Source organism: Copadichromis virginalis, linkage group LG18 (genome assembly GCF_057382275.1).
Source record: "Copadichromis virginalis isolate Kocher_CV1m ecotype Utaka linkage group LG18, C_Virginalis_male_GT1.1, whole genome shotgun sequence".
NCBI lineage: Eukaryota > Metazoa > Chordata > Actinopteri > Cichliformes > Cichlidae > Copadichromis > Copadichromis virginalis.
In genome coordinates, this window is record NC_140635.1 from 21,348,243 (window position 1) to 21,376,055 (window position 27,813).

Consider the following 27,813-nt stretch of genomic DNA (forward strand, 5'->3'; position numbering starts at 1 on the left):
AAGTTGTCCTTCAGTGATGATAAACCTGCTGCTGCTTCTCTATGATCATCAAATCAATATTTTAATCAGTCTAAGCTGTGGCACCTGTAATTCTTAATAGCCTTTCCTATCATGCCACAACAGGAAAAACATTTGGATAATTATAACACCATTCAGTCATCACCAATCACAAGTCATTCCAGTATTAGGTTTTATAACTTGGTGTCTAAATTTGGGAGGTTTTTAGTGAGAACGGATCCTTGTCAAGATTTCCTGTTCAAATTTGCTGATGTAGCAAATGATGGATGGAAGAAAGCTTCTGCTCTTCTCTGACTGTTTACTCACAGATTAGATTCCAATCTCTTTCAATTAAGCTCCTTGGGAAACACACTCCTGGTCTCTCAGCATCCCCGTGAATTCTTGCCATCTGAACCCATCTGCCACCCAGTGAAACACATTCACAGCAGCAGGCTCAGATGGCTAACTGCCCCCTTAACTGCTGCAAAGTCTGTCCAAAGAGAAATTATCATTTCACTCTGCAGCACAGTTAATGAAACGCTTGAGGTCGGGAAAGAGGAAGTGGATGGAAGCGATTTGAGCTTGTGCACGTGTCTCTGTTTGTCCTTGTAGAGATCCGTTCAAGGTGTGGCTGTCTTTTTTTGTCTGCAAGATAGCGCTTCATGCTTGTTTAGCAAACAGAGCCTTTTGTGATTTTGGATTTCCAGTGAACCTCTATGCATTTCTGTGGTGTGTTTGTACTCTTGAACTGCATGTGTCTGTGTGGAACATTGTGGAGCAGATATGTGCTTTTATGAGCAGGTCTGTCCTTGTAGTTAAAGCCTTGTGTAGCCCTTGTAAAGGCATTTGTTGAGCAGTCCAGCAGTATTAGGCGATATAGACATCTGCCCTGGCAGTCAAGTGGTGACTACCCCTGTAGACAGCCACCTTAATAACGTTCTGTCAAGTTCGTGTTCCTTTTTCTGAAGTAAAAAGACCTTCTCTTTGGCTTTGACTTTCTCTTTTCTTTCCATCTTTTTCAACCAGTCCATGTCCTTTTTTTTCTTCCTTACCCAAGATTCTCAGTAGGGACCGCTGTCTGTGAGTTCTAACTTCCCTCCTCTTCTGTCTTCCCTCTTTCTAGCCCAGGGCCAGCTTTGATGTTCACTGTCTTTACTCTCTGAAGCGATGCTGCTTTGCTGCAATGGAAACACCCGCTCTCTCTCCCCTCTCTTCTGCTTTTCCTTTTTTGCACTATAGGTGAAAAGAAACCAGCCTTCCATTGTGACAACACTCTCCAGCCAGCTGTTAGATAACTGCTAACTAGGAATCAAGCTGCTGTTCCCCTATTGCCACCAGTTACTTCGCCCTCCTAGTAGAAGATTTTGTATAACTGCTAATTAAACGTTAGCGACACACAGATTCAGGACTTTTCTAACAACTATTGCAGTGTTTTTTTATTTCTGGGTAATGAGCTCTTACAATTGCACTGTACAAATGATATATTGTTATGAAAATCAGGACATCTACATCAAAGGCTTACACGGACGCACATAACACCTGCTGTATAAATGCACAAAAGTGCACATGCATCAGATCAAAGTGGAGTCCTATGTTTTATGTATGGCTGCAAATTTCTGTAAGGATTTTTTTTCAGTTGCTGGATTATATGTGTACCTTTCTCTCTTCTAATTTAAGGGGAAAAAAATCCCCATAAAGATCAAATGGGGCATGAACTTACATGCCTACTTTGGCGTAGCTCAGCGGTAGCTGACAGATCTGAAGTTAATTAAAGCAGTTTTTGTCCATTGACTGATGCCAGTTCAGTGGGATCTGGGTTGTTAGATGGGCGTGGGCGGAGGGCACAAGCTGGGCCACACAACGACGGGCTTTGTTAGAAGTTGTGATGCAGGAAAAGGCTACAGATGTCAGGCAAGATCTGACTTCACTCAACACATTTATGTCCTGTGGACTTAAGAGCATTCACCTTCTCACAGCTGGATGGGAGGGACAGGTGGTGGCACTCTAATCCGAAAGAGGAATTACATTCCCCGTTAATAATATGGTGGGCGATAATTTGGAGTAAAGTATAGCTTATTATATTACCTCCTTAAACAGTCCTTCTTTCTCAGCCTACTCTGAAATGTTAATCAGTTTATCAATATAAAATGAATTACATTTTCCAACAGCAGCATTTAAGGTTTTAGTCTTGCTTGATGTATATAAAGCATTTTTGTGCATTTAATACGTTTTTTTCCATGTGTGTGCGTGATTTCATGAAGTTGCAATAAGCTGCAGGGCCATCCTGATAAGAAAGTCAATATATGCGGTTCATAATGTTGAACAATTCCATTAGATTAAAAAATGAAAGTAAAATGTAGTTTTAGTCACAGTCTTCTTATTATTTAACAAAACTGTATATAATATTTTGCCGATAGAAACCAATTATTATGCTTATAGAACAATATTGAAAGAGAAAATGGGTCCCAGAGTATTAATAGCTATGCGCACAGAACTTTAACAGTAATGTTGCCAAATACATGCTAACCCATGTCTGCTTTTCACTGGTGTCAAGACCTCTGATGCATCATGGCAGAAAATCATGAGCTATATAACAGAGAAGGATTTTAATTTCTTTTCTTTCCTCATTCTCTCCTTTCTTCCTGCCAGCATTTCCCTTTCTGTAATTTTTTTTTCTATCTCAGCCTTTTCTCCTCCTCCCTCTCTGGTTGGATGGCTAAACCACCCACCCTTTCAGCAAAAGCCTGTGGCCTGTCTGTCTCCCTGTGGCCTTCTTCCCAAATCTCTCTGCCGCCCTCCTCCTCTGCCTTTATCTCACTCCGGGAGGATAACCATCTACCCTTTCAGCACAATCCAGCTCCTTTTTAATGACTGTTTCCAGTGAAGGAGGACAGTGGACAAGCTTTGTCCCACTCACTGCGATGCATTGGAGCAGCTGAAGGAAAATGAAAATTCTATGACATTTTGAAAGAAAGCAACAATTTGATCTGTTGGTAAAATGTAATAAGATTCCTCTCTGTTTCTCCCTTAAAACATATATGTTAGCTAATATGTGTGCTACTTGCAATTTTCCCATGAAGACTTACAGTACTACAAGTGTTTTGGACAGCACAGACTTCAACCTCTTCTTCTTACATTTCTTCTGCTATATTGTTTTTTTTTTTCCAGGAGTTTATTTCCTAGTTTCTGCTAAAACTATACATGCCCATGTATTACAAGGCACCAACTGATTATTTGAATTGCTTACCCAACATAAGGTTGTTTGAAGGCAGAAGCCTCTCCCACCCTGGATGGGTCATCAGTCTATCACACAGCTAATGCTAAGAAACAAGAAACAAGCATCTGTGTAATGATAGTAGTAAAATCGTCACTTAACCGAGTAGTAAAATTTTTAAGAAAGACCAAAAAAAATGTAAAAATAAAATCCCACATTTTAAAAGCAATCTTTGGGGAAATCTGATGTCTTTAAAACTGATAAAGGAGCAACTTTACCATACCCTAAAGCACAAGCAAGACAGACCTTTAGGTATAGTTGGAAAGAAAACCAAGAAATCAAGGTAAACAACAGAAGCACATCTGAAAATATGACATCAACAGGCACAGAGGCTCGTGGAGGAACACAATGAAAGAGTGTATGACAGAGCAAGGGAGTCAAAAAAGAACCGAATGACAGGGGCAGGCAGTCAGAGGAATGCAACAAGCACAGAACTGCTGCACTCCCAAGTTCACGAGTGCAGCTTTGACAAGCATTTAGGTTTTCTTGTTTCATAGATGAAACCATGAAAAGCTCTCTTTCAGGCCTGGACTGAAACGGGGATTAGACAGGGGAGTGACAGATAGAAACATTCCTTTACACATCTTCTACATTTACCTGTCAGAGCAGTACAATGAAGCTGCTCCCATATGGGCGATATGCCAGAATTTTGAATTCTAGAGGCCTAATAGGCAGCATGTGGAAATCTTAACACCATACATGCTCTGTGGCTTTGTTAAGGTGCCTTAAATTCTTCTTTCAACACACTTCTGTGATGTTCATATATCTCCGGTTCTACGTTCTCATGCGCATATGTTTCCCATTTAAAAAATATATACATGTATATTCCAGACTTAGTTTTTAACATCAGAGTTGCAGATTAGTTTTAAATTCTCATGGATGTAATTTCCATTACAGCTATAGGTAGCAGTAATTTTCTGCAGTTCTTACTCATCACGAATGCTTGGATTTTTTTTTTTTTTTTTTTTTAGCAGAACATAAATTCTCTAACTACACATAATCTGCCCACTGCCCCAGTAAGCAGTTAGGGAGCTAATGATTTTTTCACATCATTAAGCTTGTGCCAACACTTAGAGGGTCATTGTGTTACCAGTCAGCCTTGCCCTGTCTTGCTAACAAGTGCTACCCCCATGACAAAGTCAATAGTATTTGCAGATTTTGGCCATTAGCAGAAGAATGTTGCTCCTTTATTTCTTAGTTTGGCAGAGATCAAGTGTCCAAGCCTGAATCAGTTCTTAAGATTTAATTTATTATCAAGGTCTGGACACTGGTAAAACCTCGTCTTTATGTGCAAACGCTGCAGCTAGTGGTCAACATTCAACTTATTGTGTGGATGTCCTCAATGGGCATCCACACTATTGAGTTCCTGTTTCTCTTTATTCTTTATTATTCCGGGTGTTTCCGTACACTTTTCGCCGTGGATCTACTTCCACAATTTTTGTGCTATTTTCACCGTTCAAACTCTAAACTGTTCTGCTCTTTCTGCTAATGCTGGCTATGACTTTTGGTGTTTATTACTATTATACTTTTTAAAATATTACACTTTTTTCCTTTAATTTGTCCCATTGAAATGAATGGGAAACTTCCACAATTCTGCTAAAACTTTCTTGTCTTTGAAACTTAACTACTGCCTCATACTTTCACCTAGAAACTCCATTCAAACTTTAAAATGTTCTCAAATGATTTGGCTATTCCTGTATGATTCAGCTTTTTCAGATCTTCTACCGTTTTAATCTTATCCCTCTTTGAGTTTTCAGTTGCAAAATTTTGATTTTTCAGAAAATACATGCGTTGCTATGGTTGCTATGCAATTAACTCAGAGGGGACAGTGAAACTGTTTGAATTTTCTCTTCATGTCCAAACAACTTCTTGCTACTCGCTCAATTTCCTCTCAAGCCCCACAAATTATACATCAAAACGTAGGTATTTTTGCTGGCTTTCAGAAAATGTCCCTATCATTGTTGTGGGACTCATAGATATTTTGCAAATCTCCTCAGAGTAACACAAAGTCAGAAAACTCTCCATATAAACTCAATGGAGAGTTTGTTCAAAATCACCGCTGGATTTCTCTAATGAGAGGCATTTTCAAATTGTCATATCTCCTTAACGAAGCAAAGTTAAGACATGAGGCTTGTCCCCGTATATGTTCAGACACTCCTGACGCTCACAATTCAAGAATTTCTTTCTCACCTATTACCGTTCTGAAATGAGTTGGACTTGTTTGAGGGTAGGAAATTTGTCCCTCGCTCAGATTTCATCAGATTTCAAACACTGGAAATGAGGCATTTTTTTCTCTCGTCATATCTTTTTGATGGATTTCCACAGAGCCCTGAAAATTTCCATAACTGTTCACCAAAGCCTGCTGTTTCTTACGGTGAAAGAATGATTTTGATGCTCCATATAGATTTAGAGTTACCAAAGGTTGTTTGAGCGCAAGTCAAGGCAGTTTTTGCTTCGCCTCTACTCAGTTACAGTGTATTACAAGTCATATATCTTTAATAATTTATGTTTTATCTCTGAATTATGAAGACCTGAAGATTCCCCCATCTCTTCTGAATAAAACGATGCCTGAATGACCGTTCTAGCCTCTACGGTTAGGAAATTATGGCCATTTGTTCGAGTGGAATCCTGAATGTCAGAAATACACTGAAGAAAACTCACAACTCTCTCTGTGTCTGTGTCTGTGTGTGTAAGGGCTGACTACAGCAGGTGCAGCTAATTTAACTGACCTACATATACCAAGCCCAGACTCTCCACAGCTCCTGTTCCCTTTACTGTCTGTGTATGTGTGTCTGTGTATCAATATTTCTCCTATGTTTAAGTATTACTCCTCAATCATAGTATTTCTGCTAAAACAAAGTACTTCTGCTACATCTCAGTACTTCTGCTAAATCATAGTATTTTTGCTAAATCATAGTATTTTTGCAGAATCATGGTATTTGTGCAAAATCATGGTTTTGAGGCCAAATCATAATATTTCTGTTATTTTATAATATATGTGCTGAATATATTATATGTGCCAAATCATAGTATTTATCCCAAATTATAGTATTTATGCCAAATTACAGTATTTCTGCTAAAAAGCAGAAATAGTCCTTTTTAGCAGGAATTTCTGCCAAAAGACAGTATTTATGTTAAAACATAGTATTTCTGCTAAATCAGAGTATTCCTGCCAAATCATAGTATTTGTACTGAAACATAGTACTTCTGCCCAATCATAGTATTTGTACTGAATGATAGTACTTGTGCCAAATCATAGTATTTGTTCCAAAGCATTGTATTTGTATGGAGTCATAGTATTCCTTCTAAATCATAGTATTTCAATTAAATCTCAGTAGTTTTATTAAAATGCAGTATTATTGCCAAATCATAGTATTTGTACCCAATCATAGTATTTTTGCCAAATCGTGGTATTTGTGCCCAATTAATAATTCTGATATGTTATAGTATTACTACTAAGTCGTAGAATATCTGTTATGTTATAGTGTATCTGCGAAATATAGTATGTGTGCCAAATCATAGTATTTATACCAAATTACAGTATCTGTGCTAAAACATAGTATTTCTGCCATATTGTGGTATTTGTGCAAGAACATTGAACTGTTATGTTATAGTATTACTACTAAGTCATAGTATTTCTGCGTTGTTATAGTATTTGTGCTAAAACGTAGTATCTCTGCCAAGTCATAGAATTACTGCAATTTCATAGTTTTTTTTAGGAAATCTGTTATGTTATAGTATTACTATTAAGTCATAGTATTTGTGCCAAATCATAGTATTTGTGCCAAAGCATCGTATTTGTATGGAGTCATAGTATTTCAATCAAATCTCAGTAGTTGTTGTTAAAACGCAGTATTATTGCCAAATCATAGTATTTGTACCCAATCTTAGTATTTCTGCTAAATCATAGCATTTGTTCCAAATCATGGTATTTGTGCAAAAACATAGTATGTCTGCAAAACCATAGTATATCTCTTATGTTATAGTATTACTACTAAGGCATAGTATTTCTGCCAAATCATAGTATTTGTACTAAATCATAGTACTTGTGCCAAATCATAGTATTTGTTGCACATCATAGTATTGGAACCAAAACATAGTATTTGTCCCAAAGCATCGTATTTGTATGGAGTAATAGTATTTCTTCTAAGTCATAGTATTTCAATCAAATCTCAGTAGTTGTGTTAAAATGCAGTATTATTGCCAAATCATAGTATTTGTACCCAATCATAGTATTTTTGCCAAATCGTGGTATTTGTGCCCAATTAATAATTCTGTTATGTTATAGTATTACTACTAAGTCGTAGAATATCTGTTATGTTATAGTGTATCTGCGAAATATAGTATGTGTGCCAAATCATAGTATTTATACTAAATCACAGTATTTGTGCTAAAACATAGTATTTCTGCCATATTGTGGTATTTGTGCAAGAACATTGAACTGTTATGTTATAGTATTACTACTAAGTCATAGTATTTCTGCATTGTTATAGTATTTGTGCTAAAACGTAGTATCTCTGCCAAGTCATAGAATTACTGCAATTTCATAGTTTTTTTTAGGAAATCTGTTATGTTATAGTATTACTACTAAGTCATAGTATTTCTGCCAAATCATAGTATTTGTGCCAAAGCATCGTATTTGTATGGAGTCATAGTATTTCTTCTAAATCATAGTATTTCAATCAAATCTCAGTAGTTGTTGTTAAAACGCAGTATTATTGCCAAATCATAATATTTGAACCCAATCATAGTATTTCTGCTAAATCACAGCATTTGTGCCAAATCATGGTATTTGTGCAAAAACATAGTATGTCTGCAAAACCATAGTATATCTCTTATGTTATAGTATTACTACTAAGGCATAGTATTTATGCCAAATCATAGTATTTATGCCAAATTACAGTATTTCTGCTAAAACGCAGAAATACTACCTTTTAGCAGGAATTTCTACCAAAAGATAGTACGTCTGCTAAATCAGAGTATTTCTGCCAAATCATAGTATTTGTACTAAATCATAGTACTTGTGCCAAATCATAGTATTTGTACCCAATCATAGTATTTTTGCCATGTCATCATATTTGTGCTGAATCATGGCATTTTTGCCAAATCGTGGTATTTGTGCCCAAATAATAATTCTGTTATGTTATAGTATTACTACTAAGTTTTAGAATATCTGTTATGTTATAGTGTATCTGCGGAATATAGTATGTGTGCCAAATCATAGTATTTATACCAAATCACAGTATTTGTGCTAAAACATAGTATTTCTGCCATATTGTGGTATTTGTGCAAGAACATTGAACTGTTATGTTATAGTATTACTACTAAGTCATAGTATTTCTGCGTTGTTATAGTATTTGTGCTAAAACGTAGTATCTCTGCCAAGTCATAGAATTACTGCAATTTCATAGTTTTTTTAGGAAATCTGTTATGTTATAGTATTACTACTCAGTCATAGTATTTCTGCCAAATCATAGTATTTGTTTGAATTTGAATACTGCATTATCACTGTATTATGTAGTGGCTAAGTAGGGGCTGTTTACTAAGTGCATCAGTGTAAATAGGTCATCTCTTGTGTTGGACTGCCCTCTTGTGGCGCCTTTTGGGTAGTGCCTTAGTAAACGGGAACCCTGTAAAAAGTGGTATCAGACTGATTTGTAGTGGAGGAATTTGTTGCCAGTTTTCTTAATCTTTAATCTGTATGCATGTTGTAATGCATACCCTGTTCTTAATCATAGAAACCACACCATATCACCTCTCCACATCCTCCTACTGTATGCCATACCTCCCTGTACCATCCATCTGACCGCAATAAACTCCACCTGTGGTAATCTAATCCCTGGATGTCAGCCTCTCCTTCTGACCGAGGATAGTTACTATTGCAGCACCACCCAGCATTAAACTGACGTACACCATTCTGTACAATAGTATTTGTGCTAAAAAGTAGTACTTCTGCCAAATCATAGTATTACTGCTATTTCATACTATTTAAGCGAAATTACAGTGTTTCTGCAAAAACACTGCATTTCTGCTAAATCATAGTATTTCTGTAAACTTATAGTACTTGTACTCAATTATAGTATTTGTGACAAAGTGTAGTATTTGTTCCAAAACATAGTATTACTGGTAAATCATAGTATTTGAGCCAAATCATAGTATTTGTGCTAAAACATAGTATTTCTTCCAAATCATAGTATTTGAGCCAAATCATAGTATTTGTGCTAAAACATAGTATTTCTTCCAAATCATAGTATAACTGCACAATAAAGGTTCTTGAGCCACATCAGTGTTTGTGCCAAATCTTAGTATTTCTTCTAAATCCTAGTAATTCTGCTCAATGATAGAATTTCTGCTATGCTGTAGTACTTTTTTCCTAGATTGTAGTACTTCTGCTAAGTCAAAGTATTTCATGTAAATCATAGTATTTCTACCAAGTCCCAGTGTTTCTACTAAATCATAAATAATGTTTTAGCACAAATTGTAGGATTTGGCAGAATATTCTGTGTTCCAGCACAAATGCTATGATTTGGCAGGAAAAAAAATATTATTTAGTTTAAATACTAAGTTTTAGCAGAAATACTATGTTTAAACTTTAAAATATTCTGCTATTTCTGCTGATGTTTGTTATGACTTTTGACCATTGAAATGAATGGAACACATTATCAATGGCCTCACTGATTTTGCATGCTGGACTGAGTTGTGTTTTAGCTCAGTGAGATAAGCGTCCGTTCTCAGACTGGGAGGCCTGGGTTCAAATCCCGCTTATGGCAACATTTCTTTCAGTCAACAGTTAAACTTTGTTAACTCTTTTCAACACAAATTTAAGCTTTTTCACCCCTTTTCAACACAATTTTCGTTTTTTTCACCACTTTTCAGCACAAATACCAGCTTTTTCAGCTGTTTTCAGCAAAAACCTCTTTTCAGCACAAATTCTGCTCATTCAACTCTTTTCAGCAAGATTTTCAGTTTTTTCTGCTGTTTTCAGAAAAAAACTCTTTTCAGCAAAATTCTTCTGATTGAACTCTTTTCAGAAGAAATTCTGCTGATTGAACTCTTTTCAGCAAAATTTTCAGAGTTTTCACCTCTTTTCTGCCCAAATTCTGCTTATTCACCTCTTCTGAAACATTTTCAGCCTTTCCACCTCTTATCAGCACAATTCTCAGCAGCTTCTGCTCATTTCAGCACAATTGTCAATCTCTCCACCTCTTCTTTGTGAGAATGACTTTGGCTCAGTGAGCTAAATAGCTGCCCTTAGACCAGGAGGGCCAGGTTTGAATCCTGCTCAGGGCAACCTTTTTTTTTTCAACTTTTTCAGCTTTTTTCTGCAGACATCTTCAGCGTTAAGGCATCCACACAGCATTTTCGCAGGAAATGCAAATTTTTCTAGTTTTTATTGAATTTACTGAAATCGCTTAGAGCAATGTTTAATTTAAAGCTATAGAACAAAATCCATTGCGTTGTACTTGGTTACCTCATTTCAAGTACCTTGCTAAAATCTAAATGTAGTATTTGACTCACTGCTGACCACTCTTTCACAGGAAGGTTTAAATCTTAATCTAATTGAGTCTATGTTTGGGTTCTATAAAACAGGCTACTAGTAAACTAGACGGATCTTCAACATCTTTGTGTGCCACTAACATCCTGTAGATCCGATGAGTCAGTTTCCTAAAATCCCCTGTTTTTCCCAACAGGCACAAGCACAGCTGGAATGATTCTTCAGTCATTATGTGTAAATTATCAAGGCCCACGCTGCTTTGCAAAATGCAGGAGATGTGTGACATCACTGATGGTGGCCTACATAGAACAATGACTTGGTGGCCTGGTTCCTGATTGTGGAAAATGGAGTGACATGGTGGTTTGACAGATCGGCTTGTTTGGAGGCGAGGAGGAAAGTAGAAACCACAGGCTTAATAGCCTTGACATTCCCTAAACATCTTCATCTTTGCCTTGGCATTTGGTTGCTTTCCAGTGGTTTGTGTGCTGAATGTGAATCTTTCCCATCAGGCTTTGTTTGTGGTCTGCTTCCTGGCTCCTTTATTTGAAATTCTCTTATCGCTTCTTTCCTGCCATGTGACTTACATGTTTCTGTTTGTTTTCTTTTCAGTCGCTCTGTCTGGTCGTCAGTTAGCCGTGTCTATCCGTCTGTTGTCAAGACAATTTACTGACTCACAGTGACTGAGAGAGGCCTGAAGTGCTAGCCTGTCCTGACCTGACTTCAAAATAGACAGCTTGGCACGCACACCATGCACAGACAACATCGCCAAAACAGGGCTTTCCTTGTACAGCTTTGGTTCACATGTCAAACCCTCTTTCAGATCAGGCTTTTAATATGACTCACTGGTTAATAGATGTATGGGAACTTTATTGAAGCCCAGAGCCATCTTTATACTGTTTCTGAGTGTCAGTTAACAGGAGCACATCAGAATTTAAATCTCTTCTCCTATGAAAATGTCCACATGCTGTGAGTGTATGTGGAAGCGGCTTCACCACACAACCAATACCTTGCGCTCTTTAAACTAGTTAACGTGACATTTTTACCAAACGACAGATGATGATACCCTGATATCTTGATTTATATTGAATGTAGACAAATAACGCAAAAAGATATAGACAGAGATACAACTCCAAGCTAACGACTCTTAGACAATACATGAAACAAGCCAGTGTTTGAGTATCCAGGCAAGTATGGATCTGCTCTTTGGAAGCCCAGATTTGTTGGCCAGATTCCCAGCCAAAGGCAAAGGAAGGAAAGGGAAGAGTGTGTGAGGGAGTCATGGGGCAAGGAGAGAGGGAGAGAGAGATATGTGAGAACCAAAGGGAGGAACTGAGAGGCTTGTTTGTGCTTTGATCTGATGACTGAGGCAGAGAGTGTCAGTCATATTCTTTCCAAGCAGAGATCTATAATAAGATCACGGAATATTTAATGTCTCATTGATGAGTCATTACTGGGGATTAAAGAAGACCTGATTGAGGCTTTGACAACATTTTTTTATTAGGATTTAGAAAATGGTTCGGTGGGAGTCTCAGGGGTGTGTGCTTATAGGGATTAAGCTAATGACTGATGGTTTTTGTAGAGGTCTTTGTATCATAGTAGCGTAAAGAAATGAACTGCATTAAATAAAAAAATAACAATTTAAGAGTTTCATCATATGTTACATTCAGCAATCTGTGTTAGCTTTTCTTCTAGTGTCATTGCTGCAGTATTTCACAGGATCGAAAGGTAGAGTTGATGATTATGCATGGATGGATAAGGAAGGTAAACTTTATTGAGCCCAAAGGGAAAATTGTTCTCTTGCTTTAATCCATCCTAAGCATGTTCAGTATAAGCTGTAGAGGAGGAGACTGTACAAAGTTTGTACATTAGCTGACGGCGATGTCACTGCAATCTACTAATTGTAGGGTTGGTAGTTTGATGCCTGGCTGCTCCTTGGGCAAGATGCTGACTCTTGATGTGTTTGCCACAGTGTGAGCCTTAGACAACACTTAGCTGTTGAAAAAAGTGCTTGTGTGAATGTGATTGGAGTGCACAACTAGAGTCATTCTTCTGACAAAGATTTTGATGTGTAAATAGACTCAAAACAAAGGTTATATCAGGGTTTTTGGTTTTCTGTTTGTTTCCCAAACCTTTTGCTGGGGGGGATTTTTTCATTGTTATTATTAAAATCACTAATCACTATTAAAACTTCATAATAAATGATAAAAAAATAATAATAAAAACATTTTAACATTTTTAAACTTTTCTAGCTCTCACTTTCACACTCCGAAACTTCGTGTCTGACAAATACACATTGTTTCACCTTTCAACAATGACTAGCCGAATAGTACTATATTGTAAGAATGAAAGCTTGTGAATACTAAAGCTGCTTTTCGGGGTTTACCAGATGTCTGTAAAATTTCTAGCCTTTCAAAACAAAAGTTCCAATTAAAATGAACAATACACACCTGTTTCTCTCTCTTTATCTAGTAGTTGTATTGTGGACAACTTGTGCTTTTCTCCAAATACCGCCTCCAAAAAGCTATTTGTAGCTTCTAATGCCTCTTCATATGCTTCATGTGACATTTCAACCAGCAGCAGGTGCACTGGCTCATTTAAAATTTACTTCTAAGCTTAAAGTCAATATCTAACCATCAGCTCTTTTTTCTATTTTCAAGCACTCTTATTGTTTTCAGTGACTCTCTGTTTCCTAATAATCCCTGCTTTCTGTTTTACTTTTGTGCGCTCACCTTTCTTTATTTGCATACAAAATCTTAGCCGCATCATTTACCACCATTCATGTATCTGACTCAGTTCTGGCTGGATATGTTCTAGCTCGTGTTGCTTTGACAGGGCCCAACAACAAAAAGTCAGCCTCTATCTGTCAGCTTCTCTGCCTCTAAGCAGCAAAGGCCAGAGGGGAACTGGCTGCTTTGTTTGTTCTTTCACCATCAAGAGACAGTCCTGCCACAAACAGAAGGCTGCAAGTGTATAGTAGTCAAGCCATGAGCACTCTCTGGCACACATGCACAAATACCTGTGCTCAAGTATGTTCGTGCTCCCCTCTTTTTTGCCCATTTGTTTTGAAGGTCTTTGGACCTTCAAAACAAATGGGCCTCCTTTTCCCTGTTTTTCAGTTATTTTACCTGAAAAAACAGCATATTTACACATTCAAAGGTAATAGCTCTAAAAAATGTAGGTAAAGGAAAAAGGAAAAAACTTTTGTTCACAAAAGCATACAAATGAAAATAGCTAATTAAAAGAAATATATACTTGGCATAAGTGTTATTTTGCATATGCAATAGTGCAATAATGCAGTGCAGTAGATAAAAAATTTTGATGCTTGAGTGGTGATTTGTGTTTTATGTTTGTGTAAAAGCTGGAAGAGAAAAACAAGTCTAGAAAACAGCACAAACTTTAGTTCTTGTAAAAATCTGTTTCTGTCTGTTTGTCCTGGATCTTATCACATGATCCTTCTTTCCAGACAAACAGATCATAGACTGGGTGTGTTAAGTCTCTGATGACGCTACTAGATTCAGATTTAAGTTCGGGAAGTATGTCCTGGTGATATGATGGGCAAGCTTTACTACGTGGTGCACGTCCTTGCATTCCATGCAGTCTTGGCTCTAGGTGACAACAGTGTTTATGGCACTTCAGTAGAAGTTGATAAAAACCCACTGAGGTAGATTGATCAAGCTCAACTTCCTGAGAAAGTTTGTTGATTTTATTGGATGTTTCAGTGCTTTGTCATCAAGCCTCCCAGAAACCTAATGTTCACATATTTAGCATCCTAATCCAACTGCAGTCATAATAGCTTTTATTTATATAAACATATGAAATATTGCAGCTGTAAAGATCCAAAGATACTCACCCAAGTAAACCCTGAAATATGTGTGTCTGATTGTTGAACTGCTTGCTCCTTTCTGCCCAGAGGATCAAAGTAGGTGGATAATTGATTGAGAAGCTGTTTCATGGCCAGGGGAGAGATGCTCCCTTCTTTTGTCATGACAAATAAATTGAATGAAAGATCTGGAGTTGATACAAACCTATCGAACCCACATTTAGTAGCTGTTCACTGGAACTCTAAATATAACTAAGTGACCAAGACAGTCCGGTATGCTTTTAAAATGAAGGAATGCGCTGGCCAGCTCAGCAGCATCAAAAAGCATGGAAAACTGTGGAGAGGATAGCTTACGTGCATGATGGCAAAATTCTACTCTCAAGAACGGGAAGGCTTGATTAGAATCTGCTTGAAAGCATCAAAAAGAAATTCTTTGGACAGATGAAATCAACATGAACTTTTACCAGAATGGAAAGAGAACAACATGTACAAGGAAAGAATCAGCCCATGGTCCAAAACATACTGCGCTGTCTGTCAAACGTGGTGAAGGCAATATCATGGGTATGTATGGCTGCCAGCTGAACCAGGTCACTTGTGTTTATTGATGATGTGAATGCTGATAGAAGTAGCAGGATGAATTATCTGTGCAGAGGATAATGACTCGGGCATACTGCAAAACAAACCCAAGAGTTTATCAAGGCAAGGAAACAGGATGTTCTTCAATGGCCAAGTTAGTCACCTGATCTCCACAGAGTGGAGCATGATTATCAGTTACTGAACACAAAGCTTAAGGCAGACACACCTACAAAGAAGCAGCAGTTGAAAGTGACTTCAGGCAGTCAATATAGTATCTATATTTATGATTATGCTAGTTTGGCTGCTTTCTTTTGAGCATCAAGTGCAGCACATTTTTAAACCCACTGTAGATTTGCACTTCAATCACATCTTAACTATTTGACTTAAAATTCACAGTGGTGGTGTATAGAGGTAAATGAAAAAATAAAAAAGGATCATTATCGAAGAACTTATGCACCCAACTGTTGCTTTATTCATCCCAGAAAAAAAATAAAAATAAAGGTAAATCAGAAAAACATAATAAATAGGTAAAAAAGACAGAATGGTATAAAAAAACAAATATCTGAAGAATTTAGAAGCTAATCTGAAATATAAATAAATGCGATAAAGTAAAATAATTGTACATTTAAATAAAAAAAGTTTATAATTACATAATATTATTTGATTAGTACAATATTTCAAAATGAAAAAAGCCAATGCAGAATTTAAAACTGTTAAGTGTGTGGATACCTGTGTTTAAAAACCCACATAGTCAAACATTTAGAACATTTCAGTCCAGCTCTGCAGTGCTGTGCACATTTAAACACAGACACAGAAGCATCACTCCCGTTTTATCATCCGCATCATGTGACAAGATGTTCTGCGTGATTTGCGTCAACTGCAGACACTTGCTGTCAAAGACCTATGTTAGATCATCCCCCACACATACACACCCCAAAACAACACACAGTCCTTTATAGACGGAAATGAGGTCAGCTCCCTGTAGTGTAACTGCTGTTTTTTTTTTACTTTGGGATGGTCTGTGATATATTGTCTCTAAGATATCATGAGCACATTGAAATGATCCAGATAAAATTCCTGAGAATTACATCTTCATTTGATTTCTTCTACTTCTTGTCTCCCTTATTTTTTGTGCAAACACATTTAGTAACTAAGGAAACACACAGATGAGGTCAAGTTATGGCATGTCTGTAACAAGTAGTACTTGGACATTGTGTGTAGGCCGTCTCAGTGTAAGTTCAGTGTGTAAGTTTTTCTTCTTAACTTGAGTAAATTAGGTTGAAAAAATTGAGGGAATGGATGAAGAATGGAGATGATCTTGAGGAAGGCTGCTGAACAGCTAAAGCACCAATTATTGATAGCACATTGCCTGTACGTGCTAAGTGAATGTGACTGGTTGCTCCCCATCATTTAATGCTGCTGGCATTTACACTCTTAGGTTATTCACTGGCTCTGGGATTTGTGTTTTTCACTGTGAATGTGAGAGAGCAACAGAGAGAAAGACAGTGAAAGAAGGACCAGGACAAAGGGACTGCCATCAAGAGTGTTTCTCAGGGCTACATCAACTTAATTGCAAAACCTGTTATAATCCATCATGTTCCTTATAAATCACAGCTAAGAAAACTGAAGCAGGATGTGAATCTTGTAAAGTCTGTCCAAAACAGTGCAGATAAAGAAGGCATGCACTGTAGGGCTTAAAATTCATGTAATGCATTGGTGTTTGGAAAAAACAGAGGTTTGCTTAGTTTATCTCTCATTTTCACCCACTTTCATTTTCTACCACTGTACAACATTGTGCTGCTAGATTGCCAGAGAAGCAGTAATGTCCACACTAAACAGTATCTAGTTTGCTACCATTATACAATTAGCACTTTTTTGACAATAGGACATTATTATCTTTGTCATATTTTTGTCTTGTCCTCTTCTGTATCATTGCACTTCCTGTTCCTTTACCCCGCGTCCTTAGTTCACTTCATTTCTTTTCCACCCTTTGTTAGCACAGCTTAGCCAGAGCAATTTAACTTTAACCCCCACACTCCACGTGATTATAATGTTACGTTATCCATTGAGTCTTTTCTGTCGTCCGTAGCTATGATCAGAGGGTTAAACTTTTCACAGTCAGTTAAAATGACTCTCACTCAAGTCAAGTGAATCCAGGCCTGGGTTGACGGGAGAGAGCAGTAGGAAAAAACAGCATGGAACTTCCATAACCCTAACCTTAGTAGTAATGCTTTCTGTGTGTGGCTGCCACCTTGTCTGGCTCGAGGAAGCTATTTATATAGCTGCTGGTCTCACATTACCAGACTGGTGAATCTAGGGTCTAGGTGAAAGCCTGGGTCGTACTCTATGTGTTAAGTATAGGAGTATGGACAAAGATGGACAAGCAGACTTATTTGACTCACAACAAGTAGGCATGCAGAATGGTACCACCCTGTAATGACCATTTGTCAGGTTGGTATGTGAAATTTCATTGTGTACAGTTGGTGGGTCAGACATTATGTCAACCTCTAGTGCCAAATAGTCCTCTTGTACTTTATCTGTTTAACCTTAATCCACTGTTCAAGCGTGTTTGAGGGGGTGTGCACGCGCCCGTGTGATTCCTGGTGTTCCATGGATGTTTTTCCTCGGCACCGGCGACTTGTTGTCGACACACACACACACGCTCGCACTACCGTCGGGATTATGCTGCTAATCTCTCCGATCCCACAGCGAGCGTGCACACCCATGCGCGCGTGCAGATGCGCTGACATTCTGCATTGTGGTCTGAAACGGTATCAGTTATGCAATGTCGGTCATTACTTGGAGCCGTCAGTTATGTCAGTGTGTCGCAGTCACGCTAGTTTGTCAAATGTGCTTTGGCAGAAAAGTAGGGAGATTTAACAACTGCTGCATGTAATGCATCCTGAATTCCGATGATGCATGCATACTTCTCCAAAGTATCAGTGCAGACAGTTTAAGCCTGAAAGAAATAAAGCCAACACTTTTAGGTTCACTGTAAATTCTGCTTTTAGCTCCAGAGCTTTAATCTTTGGATTGTTTAGTTTCGATACATTCACTGATCTGACTTCTCAACATGAATACATATTATGCTCAGACGCTGACTTTACTGCATTTTTGCAAAGTAAGAGCAGAAATGCAGCATTAGGGATTCTATGTCATTCCAGGTATTTTCTTCATCCATCCATCCATACATCCATCCATTCTCTGCATCTTAGTCTTCCCTTTTTTGGGGGGAAACTGTCTATGCAGAGAAGCCTGAACTACCTCAACTATGTTATTTTCTATGAAAAAAAAGATGGGCCTTTTTTAGTACCAGGTGACATTATTTGAAATGGCTTATTCACAGTACAAATAAAATGTTCAAAAACAGGCTCAGCAGGCATCAATGAAAAAAAACTACCTTACATGATTATTTTTTCTACCAGTGTAAAGGACAAAGGAACCAAAGTTTGCATCTGGGGGCATGGCCTAAATCTTCCATGAACATCATGAATTGCCTGAATGTACCATCTGAAAACTGCATACAGTGTCTCAGTCAGCATAACAGCTGCAGCGGTTAGCACATTTTCAACTGGTGGGACAAATATAGCATCAAAACTTGTTGTGTCTGTTTATGTGAAATACACTGCCACAAATGGCTGTGGTGGTGTTTATTTGTATTTGTATTTTTTTTCTCATTAAGATGTTTTTAGTGGCTACGTGCATAAGGAAACAAAGCATCACTGAAAACTGCCTCAGTTATGGTGACCTATATGAACAAGAACAAAAAATTTGACCTCTGCTCCCCGACTCCCAAACTAGTGGTGTTTTGAATTATTCTTAATTTCCTGTTGGCCTCTCTCTGTGTGTCTCATCATCTCTACAAGCCTTTGACCGTCAGTCTCTCACATGCTTTATCTCAGTGTGCACAACCTTATTCTGCCTTCCAAGACTAGTGTTTAATAGGACCCTTCCCCCCTGGTGAACAATGATAAGCTAATGGGCAGGGAATTGCTCACTATTTAACGGACGTGTCTGTCAAAAGAAAAGGGATTGCTGTGGAGTGAACACCTAGTTTATTTTTAAACAGATAAATTTGGTGGGTGGTGTATGCATGTGAGCCATTTTAAGCAGTGCCAGATTATTGGCTTGCTATGTTTGTACTGATTGGCCTTGCAGAAGGTGGTCAATTATTGCAGAGCACCTACTTTGTAAACTCGCATATGTTTGAAAATACCATTTGAGGGTTTTTTGTTGTTGTTGTTGTTGTTGTTGTTTCTGTTTTTAAGATCTTATAGATGTTTGGTTTAATTTTATCTCAATGCAATAAACAAAGAGTGGTTTTGTGGTAGTAAAACATGTTCTAAATCTAACAATAGGAAACAATCCATTCCAAGGATCGGGTTCCCGAGCACAAACAGAGCAATATGGTGTATGCGGTTAAGTGCCAAGAGGATTGCTGGAAATTAGACACTGGGGAAATCAAACAACCACTGGCTAAGTGGATAGCACCACACTGAACACTCTGCAGTCTATTTACACCTACCGTTCAGTGGCCAATCATTCAGTGATGAGGGTATGCACATCCTCAGCAAGAGGAACACAGAGCAGCATTGTTTTTATTTTGTTGGTTTTATTAAAAAGTTAATAAAATATGGCCCCGTCATTTTCCCTGTTCAGTATAAGTCTTACTTACTGTGTGAACACATGTATTTACTACCTAAATGCATTAATAAATGCAGCATCAGTGAGTGCGTAACAGAAAGTGGATGCTATGATTTCTTTTTTTTAAATAGCCATTTTAAGCATTAGCATTATTTCACCCTTTAGATGTTTTTCCCTCTACATGAGTGGGGCTTCCCACTTGAAAATGGCCCATCCTCCTCTGCTGATTACCTAGTATCCTCTAGCTGTGGGAGTGTGTGTGCATATGTGTGTAGCCTACATGTGAGTGTGTGTATGCGTATGTGTGTGAGTGCTTAAGCGACTTTAAAACGAGAAGAGCCACAACTTCCTGTCAAGTATATATTTCCTTTTGTACTTGGAGAGTGGCTTAGCGTTGCTGGCACCCAAACAAACACACACACTCACACACTCCAGTTTACTGAGTCAAATGGAAGAGAGTGCTTTGTTTGTATTATTAGCTGACTATTAGGTTAGTCAACTGGAAACATAATGCTCTGTTACAGGTGACCTTTCTCGCTGTACAGTAGATGTGTCTCCAGGGCTGTGAGACTTTGACTCGGTCGGTTCCCACTGCGAGTGTTGTGGTTGTTACAGTGAAAATCCTCACAATGTTGTTTACACCACAGCTGGTATCAAAAACAATACTCAAACCATTTGCTGTGATTAATCACGATTAACACTGAAGCTTTAAGCAAGTGAATATTTAAGTGTGAAAACTCAAAATTAATGTCTATATATGTCAATATCTATAAGCGTCTATCTATACAGCTAGATCAAAAGATGCACTTCCAACATAGCTCAGTGAGACCGACTAGAGAGAGATGCACTGCAAGTTAGAACTGAGTGTTATGTGCTGACATTAAACTTCCTGCAGTTCCTCCTCAAGTCTACTTTTTTGTCTGTTTTTCATAACTAGAAGGACATGGGTTCATAGCGCATAAACAACTTTATGCTTTGTCATAATGAAATGCCTGACTCGCAGAGCCCTATAAAGCGCGCCTCCCACTTCTAGACAGCTTTCAAAGTAATTAAACAAATTTAGCTGTGTCACTTGTATTTAAAAAAGTACAATAAATATTTGAAATGAATTCCAAAATGACGTGTTAATTTAGACAGCACTAATTTATACATAAAAAATTGACCCTCTGAAGTGGCTTTAGCTGGAAGCTTCACACCTCCTGCTATATGTGTGTATGTGAGTGTTTTGTGCGTCAGCATCTATTTGTCCACTCTTTTTTTAGTGATGCAGTGGAAGAAAAGTCTGCAGTCTCTTAATACACATGTGCAATAAAGCTGTCCATTAGAAGGTGCTGGTAGATTGCATTCAATTTGACGCACAAAAGAACAGCATACCTTTCCTGTCTGCTGTCTGCCCTTCGGTTTTCTCCTTTCTCTTTGTTAAATTTCATTTCCTATTTCTCGCACAAATCGCGAAGACTTTATCCAGGTCCTCCTATCCTATGGTCCGTGGGTGTGAGTCACATCATTATCAGTGAGAGGGTGCTGAGAGACGGTCAATGTCACCTTCTCTGGTCTGCAGAGCTTGTTCTCCACTTTGGCGTTTGAGGGGGACAATTGCCTTTAATTGCTTCACTTCAGCGCTGGCCTGCATAAGGCACTTAAAAGACAGAGAACTTGGTTGCCACTTAATCAGTGAAATGCAAGGATTCTTGTTATACACACAAACCCACTCCACTGGCTGGAATACACAACTGAGGCTGTGGACAGGATGGGGGTCCTCAGTGGGCGACTGAAAATACAGCTACAGTAAATGAAGGTGAATCACTTGCTTGTAACTGTTGAGGCAGTGTGCACAGAAATCACTGGCTCTGATGTTGAAATAGATGGCAGAGTCCATCTCATTGATTTCCACGTTCTGCTTATAGAGTTGCCCTGAGCTCAGAGTCTTCTAGATGCATGCTAATGTCAGCTCGAGGGACATTAATCATTAATACAACACCAGTATGTGTTTATTGAATTTGCCTTTGTGCACACCATGTGAAGCTCAGCCATGTGAGCTGACATAATATGCATTTCAAGACGTGTCAGAACCAGCAAAGCTTTGTTTGTCAGACTAAAGCTTAGACAACATATTTAATTCATGTTAATACGAAATACTAAGACGTAGTTATTCATCGGCTTATATTAGACTTGTTATTGGATTCTAGTCTTTCACCGATGGATAGAGCGGATAAAAGATTTTTAAAAAGTGCACATAGTGTCATGCGCATATTATTTTCGTGAAATATATTGTTCTTGTGTTTTGTGTTAGACCTCAGTAGCACAGGCTTAGAAATCACTTAACCTCTGGTTGCTGCTAGTTGCAAAGAGGTTGCTGCACCACACAAACCTACTTGTGATTGCTTTGGTTGCTTGCAGATTGCAGTGGTCACACATAGTTTGCATGAACTAGCGAGTGTTTACTTTTCTGCAAACACTCGCTGTTTACCCTCTGAGCTGTAGTGAAATTTGAAAAATTTAGTAAACCAGGAACAGAGGATGTTCACCTTGAGATTAAATGCTGTGTGTTATAGATGCAACCAACTTATTTCAAATTGCACAACTTTAACGTTGAAGGCAGACCGTTTCAGTTTTCTGGTTTTCACAATTTCACTACCAGTTGGCGAGCAGTTAGCAAGCGATTGCAGACAAGTCCCGCTTCCATGCAAACTGCTGTCAACCATGGCAACCAAAGCAATCACAAGGAGCTTTTCCATACAGCACCTTGTCTTTATCACCAATGAAAAAAATAGCTTTATAACTATTTCACAAATTGTTTTAAGTTGTGTCTCAGTTTGGGTTGATTTTCAGGACTTGTTATTGGTTTTACACATTTTAAGGTTAAGACAAGTTATTAGCTTAGGCTGGTTTAGGTTTGGGTTAAGGTTATCTTTAGGCCAGTAGATATATTTAGTTCTAGTTCTGCACACTGAATGACTGTATGGGATCATGGATCATTATGGGGTCAGTTTAACCAAGCAAGCATTTCCTGATGCAGTGTTGCTATTATTATGCTGTTTCACTAAAATTTCTTTTGTAAAACACTGATTAAAAGAAATGTAAAAATGTACGTGGACGTGGATGTGTGGGGGTGTCAGATGGTTTGTTTTTTTTCAGCAAACACTAAATAGTTTATCCTATTTTCATCAAACGTCACAAAAATTTCATTCGCCTTATGTCTGGATTGAAGGAATTTCCATCTTACATCATTTGTCCTGATTACAGCTGCAGCTTGACTGCAGCTTTAATTGCACTGACAGCCTCCTTGTTTACAGTAAATTCTCGTATATGGCATTTGACTGTGTGTGTGTATGAACGTCACAATATCTGAAATAGTTTCCACCTACTTCCCTTTTTTTTTCAGAGTTGTGCATTTGTGTGTGCATGCACTTGTCTCCAAATGTAGGCACAGGAATGCGTGTCAGGAGTGCTCATTAAAACTCAATGCCGATTGCCGCTGTACGACTGCCACACAGTTCGCCACGTCTTGCCAGGAAATCAAGGGGGCGAATACACGCAGCTCTACCTCCTTGACTGCCAGCAGACCATAAAAAAGGCCATAAAAACAGCCACTGTAGTTAATTTAGTCCTGTCATGTTCATAGCGACTGTAGAGTATTTTAAACAGCGGAAACACAAAAGCTTTTAATCTCAGTTTTGTCATTCAGTGCTGACTCATGGAATCTGCTAATGACATCTTTCTTTTTTTTCTTGACTGTTCGTTGTCACCCCCTTTTATCCCCTTTTGTTCTTTCCTCCACCACCTTCACTTTCTTCTTTTCTGCCTCCACCTGTCCTTTGATAGGCGAGCACCTGCGCATCTGTCCTCAGGGTTACACCTGCTGTACCAGTAACGTGGAGGACAAACTGGCCTCGCAGAGCCGCACCGAAGTGGAGAACGTAATCAAAGATGCCGGGCGCTCCTTACAGATCTCGCTTACCGGACAGTACAAAATCTTCGATGGTGAGCTTTTTGTATTTATGATGCAGAGTATATGTCTGTGTATTTTGTTTTTTTCATTTTAAACATTCACTGACGCAACAGACAAACTGACAAAAAGCGAAGGAGATCAATGATAGTTTATCTCAAAGTCTACAAAGTTTACAAAGATCTGCTGTCATGCTTCAAAAGGAGCAATTTGCAGTTAACTTTAATTAAAACGTTGTTTCCCTTTTGCTTTGATATCAGTAAAACAAAGCACGATTTAATGCAAAGAGTCAGAACCACAAAAAATGAACAAAGTCATTTAAACCTTTGGTGGCTCAGTGGTTTAAAATGCTTCATAGAAACTGACTGAGCCCAAACAAAGGATAAAGACAAACACATTTCACAGTGAGTTGATAGCGTTCTACACTATTTAATGTGTGAAAAATGTTACTTTTTGTACAGCATGCAAATGGTTCAATCAGTTGGAAATCATTAAGTAAAGTGTCATATCATGTTAACTGTTGAACACTCTTGTATACCCCATCAACAGACTAAAATTAAGATACACTACAGTGTAAAACAGCTGCGCCATCCTTCATTTCTTTATATTTTCTTTTCAAGGAGCCATACTTTCTTTTCGTTTTTTGAATAGCAGTTCTCCAGACTGTCTGAAGGCTTTTCAATGTTTTTCTTTTGGCATTCACTCATTTTCAGTCTAGCCTTTGTACATGATAATCATTATCGAAGTAATGGCTTTTTTGTTTGTTTCTTAAGCCACTTAACACTGACCTGTGAATCATTCAGGCATTCAAGGACTTTACTTGCACCCTGTCATAAAAACACATAATTTATTGCCATTTCTTTTGTATGTAATGTTTTTGCACCAACAGGGTGAATCCTAGAGCGCTGAAAAATGTATCTCAGCATTGTCCTTAAAAAAAAAATTGGGAAAAAATTAAAGACCTGACCTGAGAGATACCTGGTCCTTCAGTTGATCCAGTCCAGCCCAGACTTCAACATTATTGAGGCATTGTGGGATCATTTTCAGAGAGAAAAGAGTAAAAGCTGCCAATATACAAAGAAAAGATTTGAATGTCCTTCAAAAAGTCTGGAGAACTAGTCCTGAAGACTACTTAAAGACATTATAAGAACTTGTGCCCAAGAGAGTTCAAACCGAGTTGGAGAACAAAGGTGATTAACCCAATATATTGACTTTCAAATGCATTAAATTCATACAGTCTCTGTATTTCCATTTATATTTGCACATTTCGATAACTCACTGCACCTAGAGGTTTGGAAAGTACTATATAAGATTATTATTATAGTCTCAATCACTAAATCTGCTCTACACCTTGAAAAATGATACAATAAGATCATAATAATATAAAATGTATGAGATTTTAAGTACAATGTTATAAGTCTGAGGGATGGGAAGAGAGAGAGATTAAATGAGTGCATTGGTACACCAAGGCAATTATTTGTGTGTAATGACTTGCTCCAGTTAATAGAAGGGTGTCTCTGTGCTCCACTTCTTCCCCTTGGCCAGACTGTGACAATGGATCTGTCAGCCGAGGCTCTGAGCTTGGCTAGTTAGCCTGACCTTTTCAGATCACAGTGATTAGTGGCTGAGAGACTTTTGTTTACTCTTTTTCTATTGCTCTGTGTCCTTCGTTCTCATGGACCCTCCTTTTCGCTCACGGCGCCGTTGCTGTGAGCCACCCCGCTCCGAAGCAAAAGTACACAAGCACACAGAAAGCAATCCAAGACCTACAAAATTCTCTCCATTTTAGCTCGTCATCCTACAGTTCTTGAACTTTCCCATTCTTCGGGGAGACACTTCATTTAGCACAGCAGAGCCAGTAAACAACACAGTCCACAGACGCACACATTTAAGCAGCACTCAGCTACAGTCTCTAAACATTGTAATGATTTGCATCCAAAAAATTCTAAGATAAACACACACAGACGCACACATCCCGAACATGGTTGGTTGTGTTCTGTCACAATGAGGTCATTTTTGGAGCTTGTTTTGTGTTTGTGTATGCTTGCCAGACATGCTGTTATAAATGTTTGATAGCTGCTGTTGCTTGAGACAGTAAATTAATTAGACTGCTCTGTTTTGTTGATCACAAATGTAAAAACATTTGTACAGCCTCTGTTCCCCACCCACCGGACTCCTTTCAGTTTTGTTTTTCTCTGCCTGTTTTTCGTGTTCCCTTATCTTACCCCAGTGAGCATCATATGGCGATGCAGAGCTGACAGAGGGAGAAGTATATGTGTGTTGGGACCTCGAGGCCTGAAAACCATCTGCTAAAGGCCGTCTTCTCAAAGAGAGCTGAACGATAGACTGGGGTTAATTGGACCATAATGTGTCACACTTGCAACCACATGACCAGCAGTTTGGCAGGATAAAACAATTTTTTCCTAAAGACATCCTGTTGTTAGCCTTTGCTGTTGTGAAGTGGAAAATAAGACACGTTACTTCTATGTCAGACTACGGTTAAACCGCTACTGTTACATTTTCTTTTGCATTGGAGTGTTTTAAAAGTGGGGTGTCTGGATCAAGAGTCCTAAACATGAAGTATTTTTGCAAAGTTAAGGGAGATATGGTCAAACAGATGAGGAGAAGTAGATTTTAGCCATATTTGTTCAGTGACTTGACACGGTACCATGCTTCCAGTCTCTCCACATCTGGCTCTGTTTAGCAGGGTGTGGGCTAGCTTGCACCATGTGGCTAAATGTAGGGTGTTACTCTTCCAGCCCAGAGAAGTTAGGCCTTTTTAGATTCAGGAACTCTGGAAGAAGCACCAACCAAGCCGCAGATTAGAGGACTGCCATATTCACATCAGCTGACTCTGGGTTTGAGAGACTGTACACTGCATATATGCAACTATATGTTTAGATGTGTATGTTTGCAGGTTTGTGATTTATTCTGTGTCACTATGATTGGCTGTAAGGGATTTTTTTATGTAGCATTAAATGAGTAACCAGTGTTGGGAGAAATAAAAAATTAAAGTCAAACAAATACTTGTCAGTGAGAATAGAAATGAGGGCAGAAATGAAGCAACTTGAGGGATAAAAGAGAGAGAAGGAATGCAAAGGCAGAGTGTGTGTGTTGGGGGGGGGGGGGGGGGGGGACCAGAAAGAGACAGCAAGATGGGATTACATATGAAAGTGAGAGGGAGAAGGTCAAGAAGAACAAAGAGAGTGATGGCACCAAAGGGAGCTGTGTGTTAGATGGCAGCCAGGTGTGTTTAACAGATGGAAACCTTAAACCTGGCAGGCACTGTTTGGCCTAATAGTGTCATCAGTGACATCTGGATAATTGTGTGCACACACTGTGCATGTGTGTGTGTGTTGTGTTATTGGCTGTATATCTCAAACATACAGCTTAATGCAGGAGTGTACTTTTACTGTATACGAAACTTGTTGGTACAGTGTGAGACACACCCTGCCCCTACAACATTCTCTATACAATTACAAAACCCCTGTCATGATCCTGCTGCTTTGCAGACTAGAGCTACTCTAAGACTTGGCTTGTCTGGACCGTGACCTAAGGAGTGTTTCTTTTTTCTTTCTTGCCAAAACTAATAGAACTCCCATAGATCCTTCTATTTAATTTTCACGGTCATCTGATGAATTGTTATCTTATACCACTGTCATATGAGTTGATAGCTTAAGCATGTCTTTAAAGTAGTAAAGGGTGTATTTTCAAACCCATGAATGTGGATAAACTGGCCACGTGTATGAGGTATATAAAAGGTGTAGAATAAAGCAGAATAAAGAATGTCGGGTTAAATGTGGTTTATAATCTCAAACACTTTGAGTGGTCAGTATGACTAAGAAAGTTCTATATAAACCCAAGTATGTGACAAACTAGGGTGCTTTTGGACCACAACCTCATTTACTTTCTTTTACTAGCTCAGGAGGTAGCAGGTCATTTACAAATCAGAAGGCTGGTGGTTTGATTCTTAGCTATTCCAGTCTGCATGCCAAATATTCCTGGGCAAGATAGATAAATGCAAGATGCTAACCTCAAGTTGCTCTCTGATGCATCCA

General features: G+C 38.4%; 1 protein-coding gene across 2 annotated transcripts in view; it reads left to right on the plus strand.

The window, feature by feature from the left end:
- Positions 1–27,813, plus strand: part of gpc1b (glypican 1b) — a 66,709-nt gene that overhangs the window by 18,006 nt on the left and 20,890 nt on the right. For both annotated transcript variants that reach the window (XM_085439318.1, XM_085439317.1), the window contains exon 4: positions 23,632–23,790. In XM_085439318.1, coding sequence (XP_085295444.1) covers positions 23,632–23,790 — 159 coding nt within the window. The remainder of the gene's footprint in view (positions 1–23,631; positions 23,791–27,813) is intronic.